The sequence below is a fragment of the Calidris pugnax genome, unplaced genomic scaffold, assembly GCF_001431845.1.
Source record: "Calidris pugnax isolate Ruff unplaced genomic scaffold, ASM143184v1 scaffold20, whole genome shotgun sequence".
Classification (NCBI taxonomy): Eukaryota; Metazoa; Chordata; class Aves; order Charadriiformes; family Scolopacidae; genus Calidris; species Calidris pugnax.
Window position 1 is genome coordinate 18,969,025 of NW_015094510.1, and position 22,280 is coordinate 18,991,304.

At 37.9% G+C, this 22,280-nt stretch overlaps 1 protein-coding gene across 3 annotated transcripts in view; it reads left to right on the forward strand.

Moving 5' to 3' along the window:
- TRPC4 (transient receptor potential cation channel, subfamily C, member 4) overlaps window positions 1-22,280 on the forward strand; it is a 154,800-nt gene that overhangs the window by 72,697 nt on the left and 59,823 nt on the right. For all 3 annotated transcript variants that reach the window (XM_014966259.1, XM_014966260.1, XM_014966258.1), the window contains one exon: window positions 8,617-9,135. In XM_014966259.1, coding sequence (XP_014821745.1) covers window positions 8,617-9,135 — 519 coding nt within the window. The remainder of the gene's footprint in view (window positions 1-8,616; window positions 9,136-22,280) is intronic.

Here is a 22,280-nt window from a genome sequence, read left to right on the forward strand (position 1 = left end):
AAAAAAAAAAAAAAAAAAAGGAGGAATAAGGTGCTGAAGTCTTTTGTCATCAGTCACACCCAACAAATGCATGTCCCAGATCTATCAAATGAACTATCTTTTCCTCTGATTCTATCTGCAAACTGTCATCAATTCATTTTACATAATTTCCTTTCCATTCTCTATTCTTCTTTTTCAAATAAAAGAAATCTATACTTTTTCACACCAGATAGGATCCTGAAGAAAATAATCAAACATTCTGCTCGCAAGGACCTAGAAGAAAACATAGATGTGCATAGCAGCCTACCAGGATTTGTCAAGAGCAAATCTTGTCATAACAATATAATTTTCATTCATCACCAGATAGAAAGCTCTGTGTGTTGGGGAAAAGCAGTATATATCATATAGCTTGAGTTTGGTAAGATTTCATAAACTGTCACTCAAAATACAGTCTAAGGAAACCACACTCAGAGTAGTTGCGAACATTACTTGATGAAAGAGGACGGATGAATCAAACAGAGGGATGAGATGAGCAATTCTGCAGGGGTCTATCCCAATCAGTATTTTCATTCATGACATTTAAGATGAAATAGAGGGCATGTTAAATCTGTAGGCAGCATAAAGCTGGAGGGATCACAAGGCTGTTGCAGGAAACAACTAGAATTCAGGGTTGTTTTGGCATACAAGAGAAATTATTTCTGTAACAATAAAACAGTTCAGTAAGAAAAAGTATAAGGTTCTAAGTAGAGCAGAAATAATCAACCAAGTATATATTGGAATTGAAAATTATTAAGATAACAGTTCTGCAGGGGAGATTATAACAACACTAACAAAAAGTCTGGACAATATCGTATTAGTGTCAATATCGTATTTGGTCACATCAGAATGAGCACAGATGATAAATATACATGAATTTGTCCTCTGTTACACTCAGAAGTGGTAAGGAATGTGCAAAAAGAAATAAGAAGGTTCAGAAAATTAGAAAATATTTCCTTCCCTAAGGAAAGTCTGAAGGAATGAGTGTTTAAAAGAGAAAATTGAAATGATAGTAAAAAAAAAAATGCGTTCTCTGCATCCACATTTTATAGAACTAGACTTCATAGGCTTAAACTGCAGAAAGGTAAAACAAATCAAGTATCAGAAACACTGCCTGGAAATGGTGCAAAGCCCCACAACTGCAGGGCTTTAAGAACAGATTGATTAAGTATCTGTGGGGATTTATCTAGGTGTAGTTACCATACTTTGGGTTCAAGGGGGCAAACAAAACGTTCTGACAAGTTCCTTCCAGCCATCCGGTGCTTCTATTGCTGAATCCTTTTACAGTGTTTGGCTCAAATGTTCTGCAGATGTGTTAAGTATATACTGTTATTTGTATCATGGGGTTATGCAAGTCATCCTCATTGTTTAGAACAGTGACGTTGGTTTCAGTGAATTCCTAAATGCTATTGTAATTCTTTTCCTTAATATGTGACATTAATGCCTTTTGTGCAGTGTGGCTGGCACAGAGACTGGAAGTCGTCAGTCCATGCTGTGACTATTGTGACACAAAAATTGATTCAGCTGTAATAGGATGAGCATGAAAAAGCATTAGAAAACCATCGGTGCACATCTTAGGGTAGCGTAAGTGTAACAGATTTAAAAAAATAAAAGATAAAAACTCTGAGATTTTGAAAACTCGTACTTGGAAAAAGTAGAATGAAAACTTGTAAATTTAACTTTGCAAAATTCCCATATACACAGAAAGGCAGGCACTGAAGCCTCCTTAAGAGTTTATATTAGCTATGGCAACATCCCTGGTCCTAGCCATGTCCCAGCAGAGCTGAAAGAAAATTTTCAGCAAAATAGAGTCATGATATTACCTAAAACACTATTCTAACTGGATGGAAGTTATCCTTTGCTAACAATAACACATATTAGCAGCAAGTGGGGACATTTAGGCCTGATTTGTGTCTGCTGAATAAATTTTGTTGGGCTATATGCTTAGGGCAGTGTTCATGTTACCTAACTTTAGCTATCTAAAATTAGATCTCTGTTTTGGGTTGCTTATCAGTGCTTCTCTCTGTTATATACCTTTCTTGGCTGACTTAAAATAGAATACCTTTATAAGAAAATATTAGGGACATTTCCTAAAATTAATAGTTGGAATTTTCATAATAAAATAGTATAATCACAATAATTTAATCTGAAAAAGAAATGTTGTGGGATTAGTCCTTCTTATTGTTAAATTGTAGGCAAATTTTGGAATAAAGTAAGGTTTCAAGACAAACAAAAACTAATCCAGAATATTTTGTTAAAAAATGCGCACACAAAAATTTCTGATTATTTAATTATTATTTTTTGCTGTATCTTCCTGGCGTTAGTTCATGACTGGAATTACATCCTGGGTTGATAAAACATTTGCTCAAAAAAGTGTACCCAACTGGGAAAAGAAGCAGAAAGAGCTTGTCTTCCTAGGCAGCCTAGAGTTACTGGCAGAACTGTTAACAAAACTCATGTCTTGAGGTCCAGTTGTCCAGCTGTTATCTTCTTAAGTCAGATTTATGTGTTTTCTTCCCCTCAAGGAATCCTCCACTTTTTCCATTCATGACATAATTTGGATTCTGACAAAATATGCTTCCATCTCAAAGCTGCAGCCCAAAGAAACCTTCCCACCACAAAGTCTCAGCTTGTGGTTAGGATTTTATTTTGACTAATCAGTCCTTTCATTTTGCTGTGAACCACATCCTATAATTTAGCACAAGAGGGAAGTTTTATGGCCTTATGTGTCTAGCAATTAGAATTTTAATTGGACATCTTAATATATTTCATATAAGAAACAATATTTTATTTTTTAAGCACACTTCATTTAAGAGTCAATATTTTATTTACAACCCAAAAAGATAAGCATCACTTAACCTTGAATATGTACTGCTCCATTTCTGTCATCTCTGTTGCTTGTGGTTAGACTCCAGAGAAGAGAAATCTTGAGGATGAACATTAAACACCTTGACAGCATTTAAGCTGAACTGTGAGTGTGAAAATGTTAAAGGACACAATTTGTAGTGAAATCTTATCTGCTGGACTTAGACAGCACTTCAGATATTTACTTAGTATGTAAAGTGTGCATTCTTAAGAAGTTACAGTATCTCTAAAAAACTTCATTTCACATTTGTACATTTACATTTAGTCCTCAGGCTGTTGTCAGTTAACTTATAGTGGCTTAGAGAGAGTGTGAGGTTTTATGGACACATCTGTTTCCTACAAAAAGAATAGACATGGAGGCAGAATATTATAAAAGGAAAGAAAATACTTCAGTAGCACGTTTAGAGTGTGGTATTTACCTTTAGGAAATGTAGTGAGTTCAAGAACAATAAACAAGTTGAACCCTTTCCAGGGAGGCCAGGGAGGCTGTGTGTGGAAAGTAGAAAATGACAATATATGAGACTGGTGTTGCACGGTTGGTATCACACACACTGCTCTGAAATGTTGCTGTCCCTGTGATCACCATAGCAACTTCCATCCACTTGCCTGCCTTATGTGCTCAATGGTCAATCATCATGCCAGCTGTGCAACACACAGTGAGCACCCTGGGATGGAGAAAAGGACTTTTGGCCAAATCTGGGGCCACCATTGCAGGCCTGCAATTTATTCACTCTTGTGAGTATAGTTTCACCATGGCTTTTGGGATGGACTGTGTATAGACCTCTTCAATGGTAGGAATTCAAGCTATCTGGAGGTTATATCTTCAAGTTATTCAAATTATCTGGTAGTTTATTGGTGACAGTGCATGTGAAAGAAATTGGGGTAGGAGGATTTTTTGAATCTTTCCTGGTAGAACCACTTCCATCATCATAATCAGGATGTATTTCAGCTGATATGATACTATGAAACCAAGAAGAGAATAACTCAACAAACCAGAATGTAAATCAGGAAACTGTATCTGCATACCGATAACTTGTGTGCTGTGGGCTGTACTGAAATGTAGAGTTCAGCATTTTCAAGGTGTTTGGCTGGTGGTAGCTATAGAGCAATAGTGCTGAAGCAACCGATGAGCTTGATGATACACCTTTATAGCATTGATTTCCTTATATAATGTGGCACTGCATGAGATGGTTTATGTATTAATCTTGTTATCTGTCAAACATCCTTTTTTTCTTTGCTTTAAGTTTTTCCTCCATACTCTCATGATTGACACATCTCAGAAATTTATTCTCCCAACTACTTGCAGCAATCGAAAGATTTGCTCTCCTTTACAAGCAAAAGGCAAAGTACATGTAAATAAATAAGCAAAGACAAGAACCAGGCAAGCTATACATTTGCCCAAGGAAATAGGTTGCTATACCTAGATTCTGAGCTCTTGTACTTAAAAAGCAGGTAAACGGGCACTGCAGTTTCCAGTCTCTCTGTTAAGATATTGCAGTGATGACAGCCATTATGAGAAACCTAGACAGAGAAATGGGATCAACTGCATTTTCTATTCCTCCTTTTCCAAACTGCCTGTTATTTTTTTTCTATTTCTTGGATATCTTAGAGATCATCAGCAATCAGTCTCTCTACTTTGATGTCATAGGAACAGAAAATGTCTCAGACCTAACTGGCATTAATTTAGCCTAGATTTCTTTTTCTGTCGTAGAAAAGGGGCTTCTCTTCACACAGACCATACAGGAAACTTAAACACATATTGAAGAGGGCTGTTCCACTTGGTATCTAAAGAAATTGTTAGATATCTAAGTCATACTGACTCATCCCTGCTTACAGTAAGTGCAGGGAAAAGGAATGCAACAAAAAATCTCATGTCCTTGAGCACTGAAGTGCGCAGACTTAGAGCTGTGTTTTCTTCTTTTCTGTTTTCTTTTTGTCTACTCATCCCCATACAGATATGTGTACAAGTACACAGAATCACCAAACTGCCTTGCTCAGCTCTATAAATAGTGTTGAAGTAGAAAAATTTCAACAAAATGTAAGAAGGCAAAAATCATTTGACCTTTCTAAGCTTAAGCAGCCTCACACTTGACATGTTAAGTCCAAATTGTATAATATATTTACACCGCTGCTAAGCCTTGGGAAGTCATGGTCACAATCAGTGACTGTAAGACCTGGTAGCTTCCCAGCCTCTCAGGATTTAAGGAAGATTCATGTGTTTTCTGTGAGTGTTCTGTCAAAGATGCAGATTGTGTGGCTAATATCAGTATGTGCTGGTTATTTGTTTTGGCTCCTTTAAAGTTAATTATTTCTTAGTAGTTTGGAAGTAAAATTCATCATAAGTCTGGTGACTCCAGAGCAAATACTCTGGGTCAACAGTTAAATACTGAAATATTCTGAGTGCCATGAGAGCACTCAGAACTTCAGAAGATAAGTACTTCATTATGCTGCAGATGAGGGAATAATTTGACCTTCTTGCTTTAGCGTTCTGTATATCTTTGATTTAAATGAGTAGGAAATATTAAAATAGGAGGGAAAGGGTCAGGGGTTAAACTCGTGATGTAATTGAAGTTGCGGTCTTAGAGTGTGCCCTCTAGATTTAAATGTTTTTGTAAGTTAAGGCTGAAATGATTTAATACACATTTCTATATTTGGGTGCAATCTGATGGTATGAATTTTAAAATTTGTGCATTAGACTTGTAGCTGAGTTACCTTAAGATGAAAGGTTTTGATACGCTTTGAGAAAAACAAGCAGTTTTTGAGGTAATGGACCCCTTGTACAAGTCAATCATTCTAATGCCGTGTTGTTTGAAGCTGTGTCTCTGTTAATTTTTCAGAGAAGATTGTGGTTAATGACATGTTAAGATAGCCTTCAGTTCTGGCAGAGCTTGAAGCAAATATTAGTTTAGTACTGTCAGAAAGTACAAAGATAATGACATGCTAAGTGACAGAGGAATACTCTGAGCAGTCAGTGAGTTTGAAGTCAGAGATTTGTATCCTTGAGTTTTCTGCCCTTCCAGCTCTCTCCTCTACCTGGTGCCCTGACCCGCGGGCCAAGGGGGAGTCTCAGTAGTTGTGGCAAACACTGTCAGAGCACAACACATCCTTCCCTGTAAAGCTTTTTCAGACCTATTATAGCCCAAAAGCTCACTTCTACTTATGCAAAGTTTTAGCCTCTGCTGACATTCTCATCTCTTTCTAATCTCAAAAGCATTGACCACAGTTGCAATGTAGAAAACAGGAAACCTGTGTGTGTGTGCACGTGTGTGCTTTCTTTTTTTTTCTATATAATATGTAGGTAAAAGAGAAGATAAATCTAAGACTACAATAACTGGTGTGGTTTGGGGTTGGAAATGGGTCTCCACTGACATCATAGACAGGTGAGAAAACAGGTATGGATTTAAAGCCCCAGTCCACACTGGACAAGAATAATGAAGTGATTTGGGCACATGGGCATCCCCAGGAGAGCTCTGCACAGTGTTCAACCTGGAGGTGACAGATCACCAGAGGTACCCTGGAGGCTTGCAGCACTGGGAAAGACCTGACAGAGCAGTGTGGACATAGCCAGAGAGTCCTCTGAGAAAATATATGCCCAGGTTGTGTTTCTTGTCCTGACTACCGCTGAGATTGGGCACAGTGCACAGACCTTCTGCTTGTTCTTGCACCCCAGCCATATGTACTTTCAGTATATTCTCAATTGGGTTCCTTACCTCATGAGTCACTTTAAACCCATATGTCTCTGTATGCCTCCACACGCTCCATGAAAGCACTACTTTTTGTTTGTACCTCAGAATAAAGAAGAGGAAAGCAGAAGAGAACTTGCTCAGGATCTGCTCAGCTCACAACCCCTGGTTGCAAGCATCTCCCATAGGCATGTGGGGAGGACAATGAGACCGGCTGCTCCCTCTGCGTGGGGTCGTGAGGGTGGGTGGGCTAGTTCAGGCATCCCACAGCCCTGCTCTAAAACAGACTTCGTGCCAGAATTGCCCAGTGCCAAGCCAAGCGTGCATGTTTGAGTGCGTGGGAAGGGAGAAAAGGGCCTGTTGACTCCACATACCTTCTCAGAATCTGGCACAGCTTCTCAAGGTCAGACATATGCTATGGCCAGGCAGGGGTGGTTTCTCTAGGGACATGTGATTACAATCCCAAATGCCGGATCTCCAGTCTTGACTTTCCACCCCATTTTGCATGAATAAGTGGCCACCTCCCAAAGTAATTCTCTCATTCAGCTAATTAGTGCTTCAGGCCCCTGTTTTACAGCCCACACACAGAGCAGCTCTTATACATGGACACAGTCCCATTGTACAAACATGAATTGTTTTACACACAGAACAGCTAAAAAGTGTACAAAATGCACAGTGTCTTCATTAGAGAGAAGGAATAAAAAATCAATTATCTATGGATTTTATTTATGGATTTAGATCCACAGACTACCTTTTCTTTTCAGCTTAATGTCGTTCTAATTTTCTTTTCCACTGATTCTGTGCATTCAATTTTTTGCTCCACTTCTTTCCCTCCCAAGGGTCTAAACATAGCTCATTTCAACTCATTCTAACGCTGTTCTCACATGCTTTACCTGTTTTCTATTAACTGCTCTTCTTAGCTATTTATGTTTTTTCTACCTGGCAATCAGCTCATTCTGCTGTCATAAGACTTCTATCAAGCATCTTTTCCTCCCTCCAGTGGCCATCTATTTCTCTAGCCTCCAGATAACTTTTAGTCAGATGTTTTCTCTTTGTCTTCCTCCTAAAGGAACATCACTCAAAACACCTTGCTGATACGGATTAAGTTTGTACTTGGTTACTGAGCTTTGGACCAAAGGGAGTCCAGAAGTGATGCTGCCAATACCATATTTTTTTTGATTGACGATTGACATTGGTTAATTGAACTTATATGCTCCGTCATACTAGTCTAATGAGCTGTCTTCATCTGGGAAAGACTTTATAGGCTGGTGTTGTGAAATAAAGATACAAGCTTAAAATTGAAGACCTTACAGTTTTCTGATAAAATATAGAAACACATCAGAAGACTGAAAATACAGAAATGTACACCAGAAGAGGCTTTACAAATTTTCTTCTAGTGATTTCCTTTCTTGGGGCCCCATGCTACCAACTCTCCCATTTTCCTATGGAGTATGCACATGTGAATGTAAAACTGAGCCTTAAGACATGAAGCTCTTTGCAGCAGGTATCTTTGCTGCTCTACACAGTTATATTTCCTACCTTCTCTTTAAGAAAACATGTATTATTTTTTTCTCATTTACTTGCCCGTCTTGTCTTATAACTCTAACTTCTCTGTGTCCTGCCACTGCTTCCTTCAGAGAAATCAATAATTCCATGATTCTGTCTTCCCTTTAAAACTGAGATTAACCAGGGAGGGACGAGAAAACGTTTCCATCTTGCTCACAGCTGGCACTTCAAGGGGCCTGACGGGAGTGTTTGTGTCTGACTCTTCCTTTTTTTATCTAATCACTTGCTCTAATGGGTCATTGCCTCTGGGCTGTTTATGTACAAACAGGTTTTATGAAAAATCAGACCGTGTTTATAGCAATTTATTAAGTGGAAAGAGGCTATCTTAGCTAATTGAATTGTTATTTTTAAAGTCTTTCCTTCAACTCTGGCCAGAAGCAAAGATCCATTAGTAAGTGTACTACCTGATAAACTACTCGTAGCTTAATTTCGTATAGCTCTTGTACAATGAAGAGGCCTGTAAGGGTTTTTGCCTTTTTTTTCACAGGTGCCACCAGTGCTTCTGGACAAGCAGTTTTCAGAATTTACACCGGATATCACTCCTATTATTCTGGCTGCCCACACCAACAATTATGAAATTATAAAGCTCCTTGTGCAGAAAGGCGTCTCCGTGCCCAGGCCACATGAGGTCCGCTGTAACTGCGTCGAATGTGTCTCAAGTTCAGACGTGGACAGCCTCCGCCACTCTCGATCCAGACTCAATATCTACAAGGCTCTGGCGAGCCCGTCGTTGATTGCTTTGTCCAGTGAGGATCCTTTCCTTACTGCTTTCCAACTGAGCTGGGAGCTGCAGGAGCTGAGTAAAGTCGAAAATGAATTTAAATCAGAGTATGAGGAACTGTCACGGCAATGCAAGCAATTTGCTAAAGATCTCCTGGATCAGACACGGAGTTCCAGGGAATTGGAAATTATTCTTAATTACAGAGATGATAATAGCTTGATAGAAGAACAAAGTGGTAATGATCTTGCAAGATTGAAACTGGCAATTAAGTACCGTCAAAAAGAGGTGAGTGTGCTGGAGAATATTTAAGCATATTTAGTAGTAGTAATGTGATAGATAATAGCCTGAAATACATCCTTTTAACTGAGACAAATTGCTGCTTATCTTTTTTTGTTCTACAGGGTCTCTTCTTTTTTTTTTTATATATTTTTAATTAGCTGAATTTGAGTAGCTGTTATAGTTTGATCATATCAGAATTTAAAATGTTCTGTTATAGCACGGATCCAAAGAAACTTTTTTTTCTTCTGCACCTGAATAGACATAGTTGTGCTCTGAAGAGCTTGTCAATAATAGGATGAGAAATATATACAGCATATTTCACAGGCAGAAAAAGGAGGCTATTTGTTTAAACACCTATAAAATACCACAGGTACCTCTATAGAGAGTTTCCTTCAAAAAACAGCTGTTAAAAATGCATACTGAAACATAAGATTAACAGCAATGCATGACTCCCCAGAACTTTGACATTTAGATTCTTTTTTTGTAAAGAATCCAAAATGGAAATACCTGGGTATTGCTAAAATTAAAGTTAAAAATTCATGAGTTTGCTTCACTGATACAGATACTCAGTTGGAATCAGAGGATGTCTGCATTTCTTTTAAAAATACTCAAGTTCTCATATGCATGCAAAAGCAAAAGAATCAAGACAGAAAAATGCGTTAGGAAGACGGTTCCCCTGATATTTCCAAAACTTCACTTGATCCTTGCTGATCATCATGTCAGAATCTGTTTTATTCATCTCATTTGGAACCTGTACGTCCAAAATCAACTGAATTGTAGAATTGTATAGGCAAGACAAATGCCGTTAATAATTAAATGTTACTTGTTCATATAATCTATGGCAAAAAACTTGAGAAACAACTGTGTTATATTGAACTAATCTGTCTATCACTGCTAAATCTCTGTTTTGCAAAATATAATTATTCTCTTCTTCATTTGAAATACAATTTAGTAACACTAAGAAGTTATCACGAAGGTAGGGACCTACTGAAGTACTGCTGGAAAAATATCTCAATTAGAAAACTTCAGAAGTCTTCTAATAAGCATTCTTTTCTTCAATATGTATTGCATAATTTTATATTTGATAGTATAATGTTTTAGGCAACATATTTGCTGCCTTCATAAATTATTTTCAGAAGGTACTATTCCAGACTTTTCTTAACAGCTACTATTTCTATTTCTTGACATGTCAATCATCTCTCCTACAGTCATTTAAGAAATTCTAGCTTGGACTTCTGTTTTCCAAAGAATTCATGCATTGAAATAAAATTCTGACATCTCATTTTTTTTGTTTTTTTTTTAACTTAAATCCAAAGATATATTTTTTTCAAATTAGAGATAGAGACAGTGAGAGATCTGGAGGGTAAAATTTTTTTATAGTTGCATCTGATTCCTGATTTTGGTTAAATTGCAGTAACATGGCTGATTACACTTCATTGATTCTTCCTAATAGCCAACATTGAAGCAATACTGAGTTAGTGCAACAATTCCAAATCCGTGGATCTTTTATATTTTACATAAATTTTTCAGTTCTATAAATATTTCTCACTATCCCTGCCATTTCAGTCTCCCTGAAGTAAAATCAAGTTTTATTAGATTCTTTTGCTGTGTTCCTAAATGTATTCCTTACTAGATGCTGGAGCAAATAGTAGCCACTGTAACTGATCTGTTGTTTTATTTCCGATTTTTACAACAGTGTTCTGGTAGGTAAGGTCAAAAAACTTTCCTGAGGCATAACAAATGTCTGGATTCTGGCTGTTCTGGTGTATATGGATCACAATGAAAATAGATCAGACAGGTCCTTCTATTTCTTGTGTTGAGAGTGCTGCAAGAGGCACTGAATGCAGCAGCCTCCAGGGTCTGGGGACTCTTTTGGCCCAGGCAGTGGAGCCTACCCAGAAGCAATTGGAGATTCCAGGCACATGCAGACTGACCAGCCCTGCTGACACAAGACTGGCCCCTTGATTGTCTTGTCCTCTCCATTTTGCCATACTTGTTCCTGCCTGACCCTTCCCCACGCTTTAGCCTTTCCCTAAACGTCCTGTAATAAATTTCACATAATCTCACAAGACCCCTCTCATACCCTGTAATAAATTTGAATTTCCCACAAGTCCCATGAACCCCCTTAAACATCCCATAATACCCATGATAATGATGTTTCTCCCTCCTTATGATCAGTTACAAATTTGAGGTTGACCCTCCTCAGGCAGTCGCACCCAGTCCTTTAATGGCCCATTTGTCACAGGCTAAAGTCTTGGTCTTCATCACTGTCTGTCTTGTACTCTGGTTCCTGTGTTGAATTTATCATTTTGCTTGTTGTTTTCTATTTCTGTTATAGTAATTAACCCTTAACCAGATAATTAAATGAACAAATAAGTTAATGAACCAGATGCTCTTGTATCTCATATACCCTTACACTGCAGCTATCCAAGGTAAGCTTGATGGCAAGCAGCAGAGGACACTTATAAATCTCATTTTTTAAATTGCAGGAAAAAAGTATGGGCTGTATTTTAACTAACCCATTTATATATTATTTTGGATTTAACCTCTTCAAAAATAGTGGTTTGGGGTGATACCTCTGCTTCCTCTGCCCTGTGTGTCTCAACCACCAAGATTCAGTTCTCCACCAAAGACTTGTTTATTATGACAGGAGCAAACATGGATTTCTGGGGTTTTTTTGATGCTTTCAGTTCTAGTTATTGTCCTTCTTTCTCCTAACTTGCCTGCTATCCCGCAAAATAATACCAAGAAAAAACCCCAACCCAACACCCCAAACAAAACAGCAAAACAGATAAGTATGCATTGTCTTCCTTTCTTATCTTACCACTTATCCCTAATATCGCAGCCTTTATTTATGCTGTTACCAAAGGACATTGTCATGCTATATTGGCACTGAGGTCAGAACTCTGTGAGTAAGAAGTCAGGTCTGGTTGGTCAGAAATTGCAGCTAAAGTAACAAAATAATGAAGAACGAGGACAAGTAAAATAGAAATACGTGTACTTTTACATTGTTTTTATAACTAATTGGTCAGGAGTTAAAGAGTACTTTTATTTTCTTTCAAGTTGAAAATAACACCAAAAATTATTAGCAGTAATTCCTCTTGGCATAATAAGCAAAAGAATATGAAACACATTAGAACTGAACTTTGTAAGGGACTGGAGTAAGCTTTGGGTAATATGACTTGGTTTAAGCTCAAAGACACACAATTGGGTAGGAACAGCAGGCTGAGGGTACTTGTAGGAGAAGCACGCAAGGGGGTGGTGAAGAATTTTCATTGTAGAAGGGAAGGAAAATTGACAAATGTAAGAAAAGGTAATTATCAAACTGGGAGTTGTTGAGGGGCTTCAAAATGGCATAGTGCTTGATCAAATGTAGATCTAGGAATACCTTGTAACGAACAGAGAAAGGCCCTTTAAAGTGAATTGATTAAGCAGTGCTTGGTGTAGTGGTCTGCAAGCTCCTAGTACCACCTCTGTATCACCATCTATGGAAATAAAAAAAAGCACATTCATTCTCAGAGCTGTCTGCATTGTTCATGGTCACTGGATTACCCTTGAAGTGGGCCTTCTCCACAAAATCAAAAATGTTTCACCAGTTGGATTTGAGATTCTCCCCAGTGAAAGGTGCTTATCTTCTGCATTTCCATTCTTTTTGCACTTGCCATAATACCGTGATCCTCATTCATGTACTGTCAAAAGGCAATCCAGTGGTATCAATGCTCAGTCCATGCAGTTATGCTGGAGGGAAGCTACTATCTATTACCAAGGAAGAAATTTCCCTGGTAAAACCATCTATCTTCTGTCGTTAATAACTAATGAGTTTGAAAGAGATTTATAGTTTAAAGTTTACACTGCAGGATGTCTGGAAAGGCTGTGGATAATATATGTTTTGAGTTAGGTGGCAGAACTAGAAGGTATCTGCCAGCATGTATGTTTTGTGTGCTTACCCACAATTTTTTTTAGCGTAGCACATGGGACAGAACACCCAAGGTATCTTTTTTTCCTGTTCATTTTGCAGCATTGATGCTGTTTGATTATTAGCAAAGGCACGTTGCTGATGCTTATGGTGCCTGTTTCTGACACCTACTGTTGCCTGGGCTACAACTGGCAGCAGACAATTGAGGTTCCCTGAAGTCACACAACCAGCCTGCATTGGGCACAAACATTTTGTTGTCCAATTATCTACTGCATAATATGACCTCAACTAGGGGAGAGTTTGGTTTTGTGAAGGCTGTCACTTATAATTTCACTGTGCTAGATTCTAGGCACGCAGTGAGCAATGAGAAATAGTTTCCCATTTTCCTGAACAAAAAAATAATATTATCCGATTCAACTGCAGTTTCATTCAAGGATGTGGAAGGGAAATCCCTGAGTCTGCATATGATGCACAAGCAGAAGTTACTCTACCTGTAATAATTACAATATTTCATTCTGAGTTTAAGTAATTTCCAAAACCCTGGTGTAACAACACAATTAAGTATCAGGGAATCATAGCAGTCTATAATAATTAGTAGACAGTCGTCTTTGTCATTAATTGCAAAATTCATGTTCTATCTCATATATATTGAGAGTTTTTAGTAGAGAAATCACAGCAAAACCCCAGTATCTCTCCACTCTTCAGTTAGCTTTGTTTTAGCTTTGGTTCTATTTAGGTCTCATGCATATATTTGCACATATGTAAAAGAGTGCTTACTAAAATACTTAGTAATTTTCCCATATATGTGAAATAAAGAAGAGGGAGAGTAGATGTTATTAGACTGAATCAATATCCTCTGTTTTCACAGTAAGTTTAATTAGTGCAATTTAAATATTTATAATTTATATCTCTGTCTCATCTTGCCCAATAATAACTGGCCAGTGTGACTTAAGCTATAGCTATGTAAGCTCAAACATAGTGCCAGTGTGAGGTTATAATTATTGGCAGTATTGTCTCATTTTGCTTTGTTATTAGTCATTCTGATATCAATACGATTTTTTTTTGGCACATTATTAACCTTTTCTCTTTCACTTTTTAAATTAATAAAGACTAGTTGGTTTTAGTTTGTGTTTTTTTTTTCTTTTTCTTTCCATTCTTAGTTTACTTTGATCATCTATCACTTCCTCTGTAAGTACAAAATCATTAGAAAATTTGGAAAAATTGATATTAGCAGGATGTAAAGTGGGTTAAATTCTGCACAGTTCAGTTTGATGCTCTTAAAACATTTTAATAAGTTTTGTTCTGCCTTTCTCTTTAAAAGCTAAAGTAAATACATAGTTACAAAATCCATGCATGGTTATGTATCACGTTGAGATATAGATAAAGAAACAAGAACTACATTTGCTAAAAGATACATTCAGGAAAGACATTTTCCAGGATCCTGAATTAAATTTCTTACAAGAAGTTTGATTTAAAGCATAAAACCATTTCTATAGAGCTGACTAATCAATATTTGCTAAAAATTTGGCTGCTTAACTACTAAAACTCTCCTTGTTACTTCTAGATGTCCTTCCAACAGTTCCTGCTTCCCAGGGGCAGGCCCTGGGTTTCTGCATTGTGAGCACCTGCAGATCCTCGACTGGCAAAGAGGCAGATAAAGTGTGAAAGAGGGAGAGGATTTTAAAAATTTAACACAGTTAAAGACACTTAGATTTAACAAGAATACAGGCTTTATTAATAAGAATTTTGGGGGAAATATTTCAGGGAAATCAGCTTCAGACTAGCTTGCTCACTCATTTGCAGGCAGACAAGAAGTGAGACAGGACTCCCCCATGCAGGAGACACACTTCGTGGATAAACTGGTTTTAAGATAAACCTGTATATTCCAATAAAACACATATCAAAGATTACTCATACAAGCAATATTACTAAATTATTAATTGGTTAATTAAATCTTAAATACAATAATATGATATTCACATTTCATAGATTAATTCTTCTTTTCTTGGAAAGTGGTGCTGCAGGATAAAAGAAGTTGTTTGTTACTGATAATAAAAGCCACCTGTTTGCTCCTGCTCAGAAGAGGAATTTTAAAAATGCAATCACTAGTTCTTCACTAGTTTTCTATGCAAAATACAGCCTCAGTAAAATGGAAGTGTTTCACAATAATGTCACAAATTCAGTGAGATTTTCAGTGAAAACATGTCAAATCATTTCAAATCTCTCATTTCATGTCGATGTCTAAACACTTCATTTCAATAAAGCATTTTGTTTGACTGCAGGTTTTTTTTTACTTCACTTGGACTTTAACATTTTTGACAATGCAATGCTTATACCTGCTATCATCCATATAATAGTATTATACAAATCAGTATAAATATGATAGAAAGCAAAAATTATTCCTTATCAAAAATTAGTATCTCAACAATGCCTAGAGAAAATTATTTGAGAGTACCAAAATGAAAAGTTGCCATGTTTTTCCTAATGTTTTTTAATCTTTAAACAGCCATTCTGTTGGGAATGTTGGCTTTTTATTCAGATATGGAATATAAAGCATGTGTGGAAATGCTGGAAGTTTCCTTAGAGCTCCTCTGGCATCAATACAGTTTAAGAATCTAAGTCAAGCTTTGTGACTGTCTCAGAGAGGAGAATTTTCCTTTGGAACCAGAGATTGATTTTGAGTAATTTTAGTAGCCATTATAATGAATGTCTTATTAAAATTCTTTCAGATGAAAAAGCCTGAATTATTGACTTTGCAATCAGAAATGATTTCGGAAACACATCATCTAAGAATTATCCTATATTTAAAAAAAATACACCTGAAAGATAAGCAGAAACACAGCAGCCATGTGTTAGCAAGTCACTGTGTATGTGAATATTTGTCAAAAGACTGGAAAGGTGCAGTCAGAAGTCTCCATGTAAAAAATAACAAAACTCCTCAAAAAAGGGACTCTGATAATATTTGGACATTTTTAACACCAAAGGAAGATGTGTTTAGTCTATGTATCCCATAACTGAGAGGAATGATGTATGCACGTTTGGGTCCATGTCTCCAAAAGACCCATTTCTGCAGACTCTCAACCATAGTATTCAAAAAGTTTGATAAACATTTTTCCAGGCAAGAGCCAGGTGCTGTAAAACAGGTCATATGTTTGCTTTGTAAATCATGTAAAAATCTCTGTGTTTATAGATAAAGGCTCCACAGATTGTTAAATAGCATAAATTATGTAAGTAGCTTATCTGCTACACATACTTAAAGTCTTACTGTAATTGGTTATCTATTACCTCAGAACTGAATGAAGTGTAGCTGTCCCTGTGGAAGCTGTACTTGTTCCTGCTAGAAAAAAATGTTCTTTAATCACAGGGTGGGAGCACATCTGCTTAATACAGCATTTAATTGTGCCTACCTTTTAAATGTGTGGTGAAGCAATCTTCCTAAAGTATGTGAGCAAATTCCTTATACAGTCAAGAGACAGAGGTATGCACAGAGGGAGATCCTGTCTGCTCAAGATAAGACATCTAAGTTAACTCCAGAGACATCTCTCTCTGCTCCCTTGGCTGGGTACGGAAATGGGGCACTTCAATTAGAAGAATTACTTCACTAGGCATTGAAAATATAGCTGCAAGTTAGACAACTCATCGCATCAACTGCAAATTCTACCCTGTGGTAACAGAGATTTCGGGTTCTGAAGGCTCAGAGCCCATGTAAGGGGAAATGAATCTCAGCACTAACTTTTTAATGATGTCTCAGAAGGCATCAATAACCTTTGAATGCTATATGCCGTGCACAAGTTGCAACTCTCTCATCACAGTTCTACTTAAACTATTCATGAACTGACACCGATATCTTTTTATTTTGAACACTTGCTAGAATTAATTAACTCAAAGAGGAGGAGACTTGCTGTTAATGAAATACAGTGGAAATTTCTCATTGCAGTTCCTTTTCTGCATCTTCATTAAAATGAAATGTTGCTGGGATGTTTGTCTCAAGCAAGAACAACCAGTCGTGCATATCCCTAACTAGCAGTGCACAACCCTTCTGTTGGGATGTGACTGGCAGTGACACAAGTTGGCATTTGGTTTGAAGGAGTCACTACTAATGCACCTACAAGCTTCCCTACAAACCTGGGGTAGATTTCGCACCATAAGCTAATTTTTTATACTTGCAATAACAAAACATCTGCTTAACAAACAAAATTTTAGAGAAGGAAAATCTTCAACAAGGGGAATAAATAAGGTAGTGCACAGAATTTAATTTTGAATGTAAACTTATAACTATAGGAAGTTCCTCCCTCCATACACTTGCTGGGGAGCTGGCTGTTCTTCCTCCCACCTTTGCAGGAGTACCTAATCCACAGCTCAGGTTAATTAGTTTTGCTGGATGATGAGCCCCAGGCTGAGCTGTGGTGGGATTTGCATCTGCTGGCTGCCTCCATGCCATCCATAATGGGCCTCCATCAGCCTCTTCTGACTGCTGCCACCCTCTCCCTTGTGCAGCTCCTCCTTTGTGCTCCCCACACCTTCCGCCTTAGCTACACCGGCAGCTATGCTTCACTCCACTCCTCACTGCAAGTGAGCCCAAGAGCTTCAAATAATTTGTATTATTTCAGCTTTAGTAACTGCCCTGGTAGTACTAAGAGATCATGCAGTCATCTAACTTGTAGAGGAGTGTTTAACTTCTTCCTGTTTTTCCTATTTCTAAGCTCCCAGGACACTCTTTAGGCAGGTCCTCCTCTCTCACAAAGCTTGTAGGAGGCTCTTACACAAAGTCTTCTGTCCAAGATCTAACCTTTCCATGCCTGTGCTAGGTGCAATTGGCCTAAGGTAGAGGGACAGCATAACCAATGGACATTTTAACATGCTGGCTGAAACTTCTGCATGCTGTTGCAGTGTGATTTTTCCCACTGTTTGGCAGGACTCCCTCCATTAAGATAAACATTTATTGAAAAATAAAACAAGACAGCCAAAGCAAACTTGGTTTAGGCCTGTCTTCTGGTTCTTTTCATCTACCTCATTTTTGCTGCACCAGATGTCCACAGTACATCCTTTTTTTCCCCTCCTTAGTCCTTGTTTTTTCTGCAGGCCTTGGCTATCAAGGTTGAAATAGTAAAGTGCTTCTTTATTCATTTTCTTCCAGCATATGTACGTCCATTATCAGACAAAAGATTTATGAGAAAAACAAACTCTTGTTATATGAACTCACTCTTGTGCCTTCAAAGAGATCAAATCTTTATTTAAATTTTAGAGTAGGAAATCAACTTTCTAAACTTCACAAATCCGGGAGTTAAAGCAGAAAAATGAAGAGAGCTGTTGTGTATGGCACTGGTATGATAAAAAGGAGCTTGTGTTTGTGAATGTCATGTAGCTCTTGAGTTTGACTGTTGGCTGGCATTTTAACTTCTCAGGTATTTTTCATACTGAAAAGAAAATATTCACACAAAACTATTAACAAGTCCTCCTTGCAGAGACACTTGGCTTTCTTCTGCCAATAATAGGATGATATTCTTCACCACTTCATTCCCTCTTCATCAGATCATCATCAGGCCATCTCCTTTGGCATGGTCCAGCAGTTTCTCCCATTCTCCTTTGACCCACTTCCTTCTAGCCCAAGACTTGATCAATTGTGGCACGTAGTGGAGGTATCACAAGTATGAGGAATTTGCCAGCAGTCTGATAACGCTCATTTGAACTTTGATCTTTCGCAGTCTATTATTTCATGGTTAGTCCAAATATTAGATAGTAGTTTGGATTGAACAAGACAGCTGAGAAAATTAAGAACTCCCTTGGTGGTTATTTGGACACATAAAATATACCAGAGACTCTATATACTTTTGATAGCGTCTCAATAGCTTTCCCTTGTGATACGCTTAAACATCCTCTCTCCGTTTTATTGTCAGACTCCAGGAATCTCAAGATCCATATTTATTTCTTCATCACCCTTTGTCTCTTTTTTTCTAACGCTACCTCCCTTTTCTTACTGAATTGCAGAGACCATTGACCATTGCCCATTCTCTATTGCCCTGTCCACAGGGCTGATATTATTACAGATATTACTGAGCCCCATCCACTGCCACTGGTTTTGCCTCCCAAACAGGGAGGCTACAGACCCACAGCAGCAGAAGGTAAAAGGAGCTTGAGGCTTACAGACAATCATTTCCTACGCTGGACAGCCAAATAGGGTCTCATACCCATGCATCGGGGTATGTTGAATTCTGTTTTCCCTAATTCAGTGGCTCTGTCTTGGGAGACAGAGCAGATCAAACAGGACTCCTAGGACCAAAAACCCTTGTAAAGACACATAGGTCATGAAAAGAAACTTCTCCTGTTTCCCAGGCTCAGTTACAGAAGAGACAGAACAGTGGATTTTAGTCTTTCCTTTGCCACCAGGTTTCTCAATGATTTTAGAAAGAAGATTTCAAGTTAGACTCAAAAATAAAGTATAGCTATCTGCAGCTTTTGTCTAATTTAGAAAGTATATAAACTCCCTAATCACTTAAAGATTTAGTGGAATAATCACTTGTGTCGCTATCTGTGCCTGCTGGCTATTCGTCCACTGAAATCCACATATTTTGAGTCTTCTGGTGCCTTATTCATACCTCAACCCCAAAAGGATTCCCCAAGGGGGACATGAGCTCCTTTACTCTGTCTGAAGGGGTGCTCCCTGAGAGTGCCAGACGCATAGAGAGTGCCCCAATTTACCCTGCCTTGGGATTTTATCAGTCATTTCTGATGAAGTTGGCAAGTGTGCCTCAATTCAGCTTGCAAGGTGAACCTACCCCTCAGTCTATATGTAGCTTCAACATCAGTTTCCATGTCAGTCCCTGTGGGCAGGTCTTCGGTCTCTTGTCTATCCACAAAGTGCTTTGATCTATGTGCAGCAGTGCACTTTCAACCACTTGCCACCCTCTATTATGTGTTGGGATTATAGGATCTTCAGGATATGTTTTGCCTATTGTTTATGGGTTTTGTGCTGTGCCCAGCACAATCAGGCCTTAGATATGGATAGGGCCTGTTTGTGCTAATGTAACACCTTTAGAGCAGTAAGTACATTGTAAGGCTGATTGCTCCTAATGATGACACGTAAAGTAAATAAAACAGGAATCACTTTTTTTTTTTTTTTTTTTTTTTTTTTAATATAATCTTAGAATGGTTAGAGTTGGAAGGGACCTTAAAGATCATTGAGTTCCAACCTCCCTGCCATGGGCAGGGACACCTCCCACTCGACCAGGTTGCTCAAGCCATGTCCAACCTGGGACATGTGAAAAACAAATAATCTAGTGGTTCATTTCTTAATGGATTAAACTAATCCAACCTACCTCAGCAGAAAGAGGATATGGCTAGAGAAGTCTGTGGTACTCATTGACTAAGCTTATGTCTTTGTGTTACTTGATAAAACTCTGGCGTAGACCTGCCACAGAACGGCTCTATTTCTTATACTTCAAAGAAATTTTAAAGACTTATTAAAGTTTGAATCTGCCTAAGAGAATGTTCTTGGGCCAAGAAAGAGGATTTTACTTTGTTTGCTTTTATGAATAAAGTATCATCCATTTCTTCACTTCATAATTCAATCTTAACTTTCTTTTAAAACATGGCAACAAAGTAAGGATTATGCCTTTTGAGGTCAAAAAGCCAGAAGAAATTGTTGTTAGTTACAGCTTCATTTGTCCAGGAAACAACACATAAATATCTGCTAAGTACTGTGGTGGTGACTGAAGAAAGGATTGGAAAAAAACAAAAAATACCCAACATGCTGTGTTTTTACTGAAGGATTGTGAAAAGCTTGCTAGTTTTGTTGCTTAAAGAAATCAGTTTGATTTCTCTGCTATAACTAATGAACAAATATAACCAGTATTTCTTCTGCTTCTATGTTGCTTAACTTTCCTGGTAATTTCACCTACGTTTATATGGTGGTAGATTTACAGGACCTGACACAGCTTAAAACCAGTGCAAAGGCATGTTGAACCAGAGTAACAGAGGAGATAACTGAAAGCACACAGTTTTTTTTTTCTTTAAAAATTATGTTTTCCTTTTTACATTAAATTTGGTCTCCACTAATGGTCTCATTTAGCAAATTATATGGCCTACAAGTTGTGCTTTGCAGATATGCTCAGGAAATTATCTGTTTATCTGATATATGACTACTTTCAGTTTTCTTTTTTTCCTGCTTAGGCAAATGCTTAGCAAACTCAGGACAAAGAATTGAGATTTCAGACTCCTTCTGGCTTGTGCAGTCCACATTAGAAGATGTGTCAGGGATTTAATAGATCAACAGTTTTCCTTTATACAATAACCCATATTTCCTGTGTCATGTGTCAGTCTTGTGCAGATGTCTTGGATATAGTTGGGTGTCTCGAGTTGTACAAGACATGTAGGAATTGAAATCTCTTTAAGGCATACCTGTTGTTTACAGGTGAGCTTAGTTGTGTGAGTGCCTGTTACAGTCAAAGGGTCCTAGAGCATGATTCAGATGAACAGGCACTAGGGATCAATTTAGTTTTGTAAGTGCAGGTGTCTAGTGTTATTTGGGATAACCTAAGCTATCTGAGATGAATAAACAGGACTAGTAGATATGGAACAATACTTACAGGGGACACGTGCCCTTCCAAACCAGGAACCAGAAGCCAGAATACTGCAGGACATCCGAAACAGTGCTAGATGTCTGTATGTACATAAGTGAATTGTGTCTTCAGGTGTAAGGTAAATTTCTTTCTGGGATCCACTGGCTGTATTAACTAGTAACGATGATGGGAACTTAGTTGAGTAAAGGCACACTACTTGTTCTTAAATTTCGATGTTTGAACCTAAATGGTGTGGATCCCTAGTCTGTGGTAGTCATTCATGGAGAGGAATTGGCATTTGTAGAATATTATTCTGGTCATCTAATCTTAAATGAGTTTATTTGTCCTTTGGAGCTGCCTTTTCTCCCCATTGGATGGCAAAGAGAGGTCTTGATGACTGTCATAGACCATATTTTCTATAGCTGAAGTTATGATGGAATTTATTTCAACTTGGGTGTCCAGTTTTTCAATATTCAGAGTTTGTCTGCAATACTGTCATCTACAGTATGATAGCCTAGAAAGGAAAATGCCTTCTGGCATCACCGTTTTATACAGTCCCTTGCCCCTCAATACCATACATAACAGTAACTGGCAATGTTTCATAGACAACATAAGTCACACAACTGTGTGATTTAAGGACTGCTTCCTTTCTTTACAACCAGTGACTTATCACTATT